Genomic DNA, 11,481 nt, shown 5'->3' on the forward strand with positions numbered 1-11,481 from the left:
TGATTGGTAGAAGGATTAGAGGGGACATGAGGAAAAACTTTTTCATCCAGAGGGTGTTGGATCTGGAATTCACTGCCCAAGTAGGTGGTTGAGGTTGAAACGCTCAACTCACTTAAAAGGTACCTGCATCTGAAGTGCCGTAACCTGCAAGGCTGTGGACCAGGTGCTGGAAAGTGGGATTAAATATGAGCGGCTAGTTTATTTTTTTCTCTTTTTTGGCCGGCGCAGACATTATGGGCTGAATGGCCTCTTTGTGTGCCGTAAATTTTCTATGGTTCTAACTCATTAAGGATTCTTCAACAACATCTACCAAACCTGCGACCACATCTGCCTAGAAGAATAAGGGCAGCAGCAAATGCATGGGAGCATTACCAACTCCAAGTTCCCCTCCAAACCACACACCACCCTCACTTGTAACTAGATTGTTACTTCTCCACAGATGCTAGAAATCCCCCCACCCCTCAACAAACTGTGCGTATACCTTCACCGCATGGACTTCAGCGATTCGTGAAGGCAGCTCACCACCACCTTCTGAAGGGCAATTAGGGCTGGGAAATAAATGCAGGCCTTACCAGCAATGTGCACATCCAATGAAATGTATAAAAAGTATTTCCTCACTTGTACACTTGGTGAATTGTAACCGAGGAATCTGTTTCGCTTTCAGGAAAGAGATTTATAATTGTGCTTCCTATTTTGCAGAGTTTCAATCTGTGAAGTCAACTGTTTGCATAACTGCTGAATGAACCAATAAACCCTCATCTCCATGGCACCATGCCTTTCAACCATGCTTGCATCCAAGATGAAGAATGCCATGAATGAGGTGCAGCCACCACCAACAGTTGCCAAAAAGCCAAGAACTAATAAACTATAAATTTGTCCCTTGCTGGCTTTAGAATGGAGCCATACTAGGGAAAATTTCCAATATGACTAGAAATCGCCTCAAGGGATATAGAAGATAAACTTAATGGAGACAATTCACAGCACTCTACCCTTGATAGCACCTACCAAAATGAAAAAGTTAAATTATTTGAAATATCAAAAGAAGGTACTGTAAGAAAAAAATCATGGCCCATGAAGAATACAATAAACCATATTATTAAATATCTTGCAGAGGGTACACACTTCCTGTTACTTTCTTTTTGGTCACACTTTGACAACGTTACCCATTTTAAATTAAGTAAACATTGCTCATGCAATTTGATGAGACAGTTTCTGGTCATTAGGTAGTGCAGTTTTCTGAAATCATTCTTCCAACTATTCCGCCATTTTTAATATAACAACATATTCATCAACTGGTAGTAGGTAACACCATCATTAATTTACAGCTGATACAGGATCTAAACTGATGAGTATTCAGTTCATCTCATTTATGAAGACATATTAAATCTCTGTCTCAGCTGACCATGACACATGTACAAATCTCTAAGCGTAAAGAATGAGCAGAGGAAAGGCTAAAACGTTCCAAAATGCCACCACATTGTTATATGTGTTATGATGTATAAAACAAGATACCAACCTGCTTCTGTGCTTCCATTTTTTGCTTTCTCGTTGGATCAATGGCATCTACCATCCATTTGATAGTGTAATATGTTACTGCACCAAATATCGTCAGGCGAAAAATTAAACCAACTATTTCATTGCGTGACAGAGGCCGAGTCAAAGATTCTGTTGGGATTTCTTTTAAAACCATCTTTACTGCTAGATCTAAAGGCAAATAAAAAGATTTCATTTGTTAACTCCCACATTATTTCCAAAGGTTACTGTGATACCTTCCGTGCAAATTGAACTCAATCTCATTTCACTTATGTAAAGAACTAAGGTTTATAAAATAACAGTTAATACTATACTAACTTCACTGGCTTGATTTTGCAGCTGGTATAAACTATCCATGCCTCACGAAGGAACCAGAGTAAATTTACCTGAAATTTGCCTGAACTTCACTCACATGTGCCTTTTTATCCTTTTTGTTGGTGAATTAAAATCCATCAAAAATTTCATGTTCATCACATGGTAAGCCATTTTTTTCCTCCAGCTTTTCCAATGATCCTACAGCTTATTGTATATAAATTCCAATTTTGGGGCATTAAATAGTTCAGTATTTACATAACAGTCAAATGTACAATTGAGTGCATTACTCTATACAACTAGTTCCAATATGTATGGTAACAGAAAACTATATTTAGATACTGTAATTGAAAACTTGTTTTCCTGTTCCACACTACTATGGCAATACACAGCTTAGCAAAATGAAAGTTTCACTTTCTCAGGAGGTAGAAACCTTAAACTTGACAACATTTTATTTTATTTTAAAAATATCTGAAATTGATCACAACTAGTAACTATGCTTGAAATATTGCTGCTGAATTTTAATAAATCATAGAAGAACCAACAATGCTATATGTTTTACTTCTGAAAAGAAATCCTCCCAGACCATTAGATGTCACAAGCATCTGTGGCATGATTGTTTCTATTTGATTTCCCTGTCCTGCTTCGTTAGGTGCTGGTATTACACAGGCAACTTTTTGCAAACAAAGATAGAAAAAGAATGTTTTGGCATAGACAATCTACTTCACACTACCAATGGTCTCCTAGAAATTAAGGCATTACCTTGTTGTGTTGTGTGCTACCTAAATGCAATTGATTGTCAGTACAAAAACCATTAATTAAAACAAATGCAATTCCTGCTTCTATGCTGAACACTATGTTAGTCAATTTCTAAGAGCAATAAGAGCAGCCTACAAAATATTAAATTAGTCATCATATTTTAGTTATAACCTGAATACGTCAAAGCCCCAAGCTTGTCAACCATCTACAAGGCACAAGTCAGGGGCATGATGGAATACTCTCCACGTGCCTGGGTGAATGCAGCTCCAACAACACTCAAGAAGCTTGACACCATCCAGGACAAAGCAGCTCATTTAGTTGACTGCCCATCCACAAATATTCACCCTCTCAATCACCAACACATATGTAACATCTACAAGATCCACTGCAGAAACTCACCAAGCCTCCTTAGACAGCACTTTCCAAACCTATGACCGCTATCATCTAGAAGGACAAGGGCAGCAGGCACATGGGAACATCACTACCTGGAAGTTCCCCTCCAAGCCACTCACCATTCTGACTTAGAAGTATATCACCGTTCCTTCACTGTCGCTGGATCAAAAGCCTGGAACTCCCTCCCTAACAGCACTGTGGGTGTACCTACACCACATGGACTGCAGCGGTTCAAGAAGGCAGCTCACCACCACCTTCTCAAGAGCAATTCACAGAATCACAGAGCAGAAGAGGCCCTTCGGCCCATCGAGTCTGCACCGACACGTGAGAAACACCTGACCGACCTACCTAATCCTATTTACTTGGCCCATAGCCTTGAGTGTTATGACATGCCACGTGCTCATCCAGGTACGTTTTTAAGGATAGGCAATAAATGCTGATTTAGCCAACGACACCCACATCCATGAAAGAATAAAAAATATGTATACTTGCAGTACAATACCCAGTAAACATTGGGAACAGATTGTGTTAGACATTGGGCAAACTTTAGCAGATCAACTTTCAGACTGAATACGCAATGTCACGGTGAAATAGTTATAATTGGTGTTTTTCATTACAAATTTGACGCTTGATGAAACAAAATTTATCTCCATTCTCTGAACTTTCGCTTGATCATTACTAGTCTCACATAATTTTGAGGTAGCTGCTTTCCAAGAGACTTGAATCCTGCGTATTTCACCAAGGGGTTAAACTGTGAACAACTGGAGTTAAGTCTTCGGGATCGTTTCCCGGTAAAACCCGTTTCCTCTAAACGCCCTCCTCGTTTTTTGCCCGTTCCACTTTCTGTTTTTGCCTTCCACTTTCTGTCCAGTTGTTTCCACCCTCGAATAAACACAGTATCAGGAATAATTTAAATAAAAGTCAACTTGACGGCCATATCACATATTCTTCAAGGTTAAACTCCGACCGGTGAGGCTCCCTCAATGACCCTTGGAGGCCAGAGCCGGCCAGGCCCAGCCGGATGGGTGTTTGCCTGGACCCGGGCCCGGGCTCCTTCTCCCCGCCGCCCGGGGAAGGCAGAGTGCCCGCCGAAAAAAGGTCCCAAAAACCGGCCGCCGACAGCCACCTCCTTGCTCCGGGAGGCGCCCACCCGCTCCCCAACTGACCCGTCTCTGCCTGTGAGGGAAGGACACTCAGGCCGCCCGCTCTTTCCCAGAAAAACCCGAAGCGAGGAGGAGAAAGCAGCCAAAGAGGAACTCACCTGGCCTGGAGCGCCCAGACAACTGCGATCTAACACTACCCGCCTTCCGCTTCCGTGTCCGTCCCAACACAGCGTCCAGGGAACAGTGAGCCCGCACAATAGTTCCGCAGGACAGACTTACCCTCAGCTGAAGTCCTCATCCTCCAGCTACCATGTCCTAAGAGGGTTTTGTTGGCGACCATGGCCTTACACTGGATTGGTGCATGATTATGCTTGGCAAGGTACTGCAGTGGTTTGCCGTTGCCTTCTGCCATATGGCTGACCCGAAAACTGTCCCGCTCTTACTGCCTGCCATCAGGCGTGCTGGAAGGATTGGCTGATACCTGTTTAGCAGGTTATGAACACACCTTCAGAGGCCGTCAAGTCCTGGAGTGGGAGTTGAATTACAGAATGGTTACAGTGCAGAATGAGGCCATTCGGCCCATCGTGTCGGCACCAGCTCTAATTAGCAATGCACCTAGTGCCATTCCCCCATCTTCTCCTTGTAGCCCTGCACATTCTTCCTTTTCATATAACAGTCTAATTCTCTTTTGAATGCCTCGATTGAATCACACTCTCAGGCAATGCATTCCAGGTCCTAGCCATAACCAAAATATATGAGTTGGGGTGCTACATAAGATCACAAACTCTGCTCTGATCTGTACTGACAAATTTAACCTCAGCACCAGGCATGGTAGTTCGAAGCAAGGCAGAGAGCATTATCTGAAGTCAAAATTAACCTTTGCTCTCAGCCCCTCCCCAGAAGTAGCTGCTGGCCACACTGTCCAGGCTCATACTTGGCCAGGTATCACAACAAGGGGTACCATTGGACAAACCATATTGGCTCAGATTTCACTGTCAGCTGCAAAGCAAGGGTGTTCACCGCTGACCTTGAAGAAATGTTGCCTATAAAGATCTAGCAATCTTTGTGGCGAGAATTTCCAACTTCCCGAAGGCAGTTTAAATCTGGCACCAAATCACGCGGATGTCTTGGCATGTAGCAGCAGTGATGTCAGCAAGCAGATAGGCAGCCATTCACATTGAAGTATTCACACACAGCAAACCAGGAAGTTAAAAGCACTTAATAGCCCTCATTTTGAAATTAAATTTTCAGATACTTAAATAAATGTATTGAAATAGAGGCTTAAATAAACATTTTTTATGTTTTTAAAAATATGTGAACATTTGATTGTTCTGGAGAAATCAGCATGCCACAAAGATAAAACTAGCTTTAAGGGCCAATAGGGGCGTTTAACATTAATTATGAAGTTAGCAAAAACCTGCCTCACTCAACAACGTGTAACTTTCTCCAGGGTTTTTTACAGCGAGACCAACAGTTTTAAGAGTAGCAGTTCTCGTCAATTCCTGATTTCAAGGGAGAGAGCGGTCTGCGGGAACTGCTACATCATACGCTATGGGGGAGCATGGACTCACGAACTGCAAGTTCTGTTTTTCTGAATTATTCTGCGTGAGCCCCAATTCTCAAAGTTGCTCCCAGTTTCAGTGAAATAATCATGGCGAATATTGAGTTTCATTATTATTATCACCAGAAAATTTGGGCCAGTAAGAGTCAACACCTTTGGAAGGAGTAGGGAGAAGGTTTGTAAAAAAACATGATGTTTCTTACTATGTATCTTCAAAAAATCATTAAATGTCACAATGAGGAATTTAAGAAATTAACAGAACTTCAAAACTACCAATTATATTTTATTCACTTGGCACAATATGAAGAACTATTTTCTCAGAATTAAAAATTTTGAAGAGTTCTTTTAGAGATGGCACCAACTTCAGCGAGAGGCATCATAATGCTGTGAAAATGACGTAAGGAATATAATGCACAGCTGTTTCATTGATCTTCCTTTGCAAGCTGACAGCACTTGCTTCACTCCATCTCTCAAAAGCATCACTTAATCTACTAAATTATTATGTAGTTAGGGGCCTTCTTTTACAGAAACAATTTCCACATCATGGAGATTGGCAGCTGCACAATATTTTCTAATTTCTGAAATGTTGACATTAGGAAAGCTGACTTTCCATTCTGGCTTGTTATTAGCTACTGAAGTTCCACAGCTGTATAACACATACCAAGCCATACATTGGGCTGGGTTTTGTGGAGCCTACTGGAGTGGACAAGATGGTGGGTGGGCACATAGAATTGCGTGGGAGGCCATGCGCCAGATTCAGCCACAGGAAAACTGTAAGCAATTAAGTCAATGGCTGGAAGGTAACAAGGAAACTTGCAGCCTGTTGGCAGCGGGAAGCTCATCAATATGCTTAATTGCCCTCTTGCATGTAATTTAAATGCAATTCAACGCTGATTAATGCTTCTCCCTGATTTAGTGAAACTCACATGTGTCTCTCATACCTTCAGTAATACGCCCAATAAAAGCTGGTGACTTTTATGTGGCTTCCTTGACTCAGTGTGAGACTCCTTTGGACTTCCAGGAGATTGGATTGATCTTGGAGATGTTTTCTCTGTGTAACAAATTGCTGAGCTGACACTTTGAGGGGCAGAGCCTCAGGCAGGAAATTCAGATCCTAGAAGTACCAGGTCCAAAATTTAAAGGGCCATCCCTTAAAGTGGCATCACACATCTGAGTCCCTAAGAGGGGATACTTAGGAGGCTGCCTGCAAGTAAATGGAGAGGTAGTGGCAGCATGGGAATCATCCAACCTGTTCTTCATTCTCAAGTGCTGGAGGAAATGCACTGGATGGACTGAGACATCTTGGACCCCAGCTGAACCCGTTGATGCTCTTGTGTGATGGCGAAGTAATCTTCTCCCTGCACTGTGTTTTTATGCTGGAGCAACAAAAATTCAGATGCCAGAGACTTAGCTGCAGACTTTCTTAAAAAGCCTACAAGGCAATTTCTAACTGTAACACAGGGCTGGTTGCCCTTTAAACATGGTGCCAGATCCTGCGAGGACATCACATAATGCAGCCTTCCCGACGTCAGAGTCACCCCCTGCCATGTGATCCAGCGGCAAGTTCGCCTCACTCACATTCACGAGCTTGCTGTCACATAATCAGATTCAGCCGATGGCCACAGACCCACACCACATCCTTGACAACTTTCAGGCCTGTAGGTGGATCCATCGATGATAGGGCTAAATCCAGCCCAATAAGTTTAACTACCTCACACTTGGTACACAAAATTAATGCTTAGTTTCAGAATACAGAATCAGCTAATTTAAATGCTTAAAGATAGCATGGTAAAGACATGATGTCTGTTATTTGTTGACTTTGCATTTACACATAGCTTTGCATGTGTCTGTGAAGTGTCACAACTGGCAGTATTGTATTGTGGCACAGAGAACGTGATAGATAATTTAGACCAGTAGGTTGGAAAATACAACAGATAGGTCATGAAAACAGGAGCCTCATCAGAATAAAAGATGAAGTTGCAGAGTATGGCTGTAGGTGGATTCATTTTCTATCTTAGAAATCATTTACATCTTCACAGACATTTGTCACCAAGGTACTCAAAATAACTTTCAGAACCAATATTGATTCAACAGATTACATTTTAATTATTGAACATTTGCAATAATTCCATAATTTATTTAATAACATAAATATTACAGATTTTCTTCTCAACATTCCATTGATGAAGTAATATTAACTGGTATAATAATGGGTAATAACAGCTAACAGTGTACACCATAGTGTCATAAACATTTTCAGCAAGAGCACAAGATGCAATGCTCACTTGGAAAGCCAATGTCAATCAAAATTACCTGGATATACAAACACTATTACTCAGGCCAATAATTTAGTCAAGATGTGTATTCAGATCAGTTACAATCTCAAGAATTATACCACTAAGATTACATATAATTTAGGTACCTTTACATTTTCAGGCTTATTAAATCTGCTTCAAATGTATCTGACTATTCAGATTAACACCTTTCTGTTATTGGCAGGCCAGAAGTCTGTGCAGAGGGGAAGAAATGAGAATGCAAGATTCCATGGTTCTGAGTTTCTAATGAGACCGTATCAACCCAGAACATAAGAAATTGGGGCAGGAGTAGACCACTTGGCACATTGAGCCTGCTCCGCTATTCAATACGCTTATGGGCTTCAACTCCACTTTCCTGCCATTCTGCATATCCCTTGATTCTCTGAGAGACTAAAATCTATCTATCTCAGCCTTTAATCTATTCAACAATGGATCATCCACCACCCTCTGGGGTAGAGAATTCCAAAGATTCACAACCCTTTAAGTGAAGAAATTTCTCCTCTTCTCCCTTAATGATCGGCCCCTTATCCTGAGACTGTGCCGCCTTGTTCTAGATTCCCCAACCGGGGAAAACAGCCTCTCAGTGTTTATCCTGTTTGAATGAGATCACCTCTCAAACTCCAGAGCTCAGTTTAATTAGCCTCACAATAGTACAACCCTCTCACCCCAGAAGTTGCTGTTGATGTGTTAAGCTTGGTTCTCTTCTGGCTACTAGAGACTGTTGGTCTACTAGGTGTCTCATTTTCCTGGAACAGGCTGCTAGCCTGTCCTCAAGGGCTATAATTTGAGGGGTGCCACATAGCTAGAAACTATTCACACAACAGGCCCTGTTCTTTGCAACAGAAAGATGTCCACGCATTGTGCTTTTTTTCAACTAAACTAAAGCTTGTGGGACAGCTGTTCCTTGGTTCATTCCCCATGGCAATGCCTTGTCCAATCAGAGTCAACCTACCTGGTTTGAATTTAGACAAAAGCTTGGCAGTTAACTGTTCCCTGGTGCATTCTCCATGGCAATGCCTCTATCAATCAGAGTCCACTTGCCAACCGATCAGCACCCTCTTCCCATGCACTATAAATTGATGTTCCCTTAGTGATTTGGTATTTTTGTGAATCTATCCTGAAGAGTGTGAGATGAAAAGCTTCGACAGCAATGCTCAAGTACTGTACTATCAACCGATTATTTGTATACCTCCTGTGTTGCGCTGTTAAGGGGTTAATTATAGCTTAGCAATCGGAGGCACAAAACCTGCAGCTTTATTCACAATTTTGCTGTTTTCAATCTGTAGGCTAAAATTTGGCTGGGTCAATCAATGGAAAGAGGGAAATGATAATCCTCTTATTCAGCTGTGAACTACAAGTAAAGGGCAGATGAACACTGGGGACTGGTAAAACAAAGACAAATATTTACTAAGCCGAAGTACTGTAAAAATGTTTTTACACTGAAAGCACTATATGAATGCATGTGATAGTTGTTGTAGAATGGTATACTCTAAAGTGAGAAAAGCTAGTTTCACTGACCAGGCTGTGCAAGGATTCAGGATGAGGAGGCATGAAATGTATGGCACTAATGGCTCACCATCCCCGTAAACTCACTGGTAGGGTGAGAAAAAGTGGCTGAAAGCAGAGTGCACTGATTTTGATGCACAGCTGAAGCAGGTCCAGGACCACCAGAACACTAACAGGTTGTTAAGCAACAAGCAAACTTACTCTTCCCACAAGAGAATCACTTTGAAAGAGTGATAACTGAGGTGTCATTCAGCTAAAACAAAGCACAAACACTAAGGACAGTAGCATGCCAACTCAATCTGCCAATATTCACACTACATAATAAGAGAAAGTAAATATTCTACACATATTTTGTAACAAGAGTCCACCAGTAATGGCAATTGCTTATTGTTATAAGTTTTGGTCTGCCTTCGGTATTATCTTGGATTCAGTGGGGCTGGTCACTTCCGTAAACGGATCCTGTGTCTCTTACATTCAGGAGTTCACCCATACTGCTCAGTATCTAATTATACAGTCATGCAATCTAGGGGAGTAGCCATAGGTCTTTTTTCTGATCCAAGCTAGATATTGTGTCCTTTGTATGTGACCTCACATGCCCTTCTCCAATCTTGTGTTGGAGGGGTGCCCTCATAACACTTCAGTGTTAGGGCTTTATTTTGCACACAACTGAATGAACTTGCTTCCCTTAACTTCAAATCCTTACCATGAATAAAGAAAATAATAAACTACATTCCCATCCCCTGAGTTAGAGGACTGATTAATGCTCGCTTTTAATCAGTCTACCATTGAACCAGACCAAGGCTTCTTATAAATTGCCTACACGTGTCTCGTCTTTCAACCAATCATCCCAACTACCCGTTCCCTTTTGTCTTCTCCTTATGTCCCCAGGAAGTGTCCTCCAGAACCCTGAACAGATTCTCAATGACATCCCGTTGTCGGGCTTCCATGCTCCCCATCTGGTATAAATGGCTGATTGAATATTGAGAAAAACTAATGAATTATTGCCCCATGGCTTTGTCTCAGTGGTTGCAGCAAAAGATTTTGAAGCAAGTTTAAAGGTGCGTCAACCCACTTTAATTTAAAATACAGCACTGAAATGGAACTAATTTCCAAAATTCTTTCTGAAGAAAATTGGTCAAACAAATCCCAATACATGACAATGTCATTAAGGAACTAAGAATGAAGGCGTAGGGCAAGGTGGTTTGCATGTAAATAAATTGGCAGAGATGGGTTGTCTATTTGGCTGTGGCACTTCTTGGAGGGCATTTGGTACCAGTGCTAGGTGCACCAGTCCTCCTTGTTGCAATTCTGGTCCTGCTGCTACATCCTTGTTGGCATTTTCATCCTTTTACTCTGCCTTAGCTTTGTCATCCTGGGCAAGATGAGGCCTCATTTCATGGTGAAGTTAGGGAGTATACAGCAGATAACAAATGTTATGGACTCTTTGGAGGAGGGGATTACTGTACTGTAGAGCTGCCCCTAATTGTGCTAGATGTGCAAAGATACACAACTATTTAGAAAGCTAGTAAATTCTGACTAGCAACTCCCAAAAATAACTAACACAAGCCCATTGAAAGTTGGGAACTCAAGAATGGCTCCAAGTGTTGGCCTTATGACACCTGAAGAGTAGATGAGAGTGCATTGACATATGTTTGTTGTCGCTCAGCCAATAAACAATCATTCTTGCTGTGGGGGGAGAAAGAAAAGTGTAAGAAGTGCAGTTTGCAGCGGTGGTGGAAATGAGAATAGAAGGTGCAGGATTTATTTTCTCTGGGATTCTGAGAACTACCCTCCTAGAAAATGTTGATTTTAGGGATTTCATTTAGTGAATTTACTGGCATTTTTGAGTCTTTTAAAACAATTATAATCTCTCTGATAAGGGTTACAGGTATTTCAAATATGAAAATAAAAGTAGGTGCTCAAATTTCATATGAATTTCAGCATCCAGTTTCTGTCATTATGATCTAACCCCAAGATAAAAACGAAAAGCTAAAAGCTA

The 11,481-nt window shown here is 41.5% G+C and overlaps 1 protein-coding gene across 3 annotated transcripts in view; it reads right to left on the bottom strand.

The window, feature by feature from the left end:
• Positions 1-5,047, bottom strand: part of atad1b (ATPase family AAA domain containing 1b) — a 41,921-nt gene extending 36,874 nt beyond the window's left edge. The window contains exons 1-2 of one of the 3 annotated variants that reach the window (XM_078565948.1): positions 4,978-5,047; positions 1,517-1,704 (exon numbers count right to left, since the gene is read on the bottom strand). In XM_078565948.1, coding sequence (XP_078422074.1) covers positions 1,517-1,704; positions 4,978-5,032 — 243 coding nt within the window. In that variant the 5' untranslated portion in view covers positions 5,033-5,047. Of the gene's footprint in view, positions 1-1,516; positions 1,705-3,685; positions 3,824-4,258; positions 4,326-4,977 lie in introns of those variants that run through there. The other 2 variants (XM_078565949.1, XM_078565950.1) reach the window with 2 other exon arrangements.
• Positions 5,048-11,481: the final 6,434 nt, after the last annotated feature.

Source organism: Cetorhinus maximus, chromosome 20 (assembly GCF_964194155.1).
Source record: "Cetorhinus maximus chromosome 20, sCetMax3.hap1.1, whole genome shotgun sequence".
In the NCBI taxonomy this organism is placed as follows: domain Eukaryota; kingdom Metazoa; phylum Chordata; class Chondrichthyes; order Lamniformes; family Cetorhinidae; genus Cetorhinus; species Cetorhinus maximus.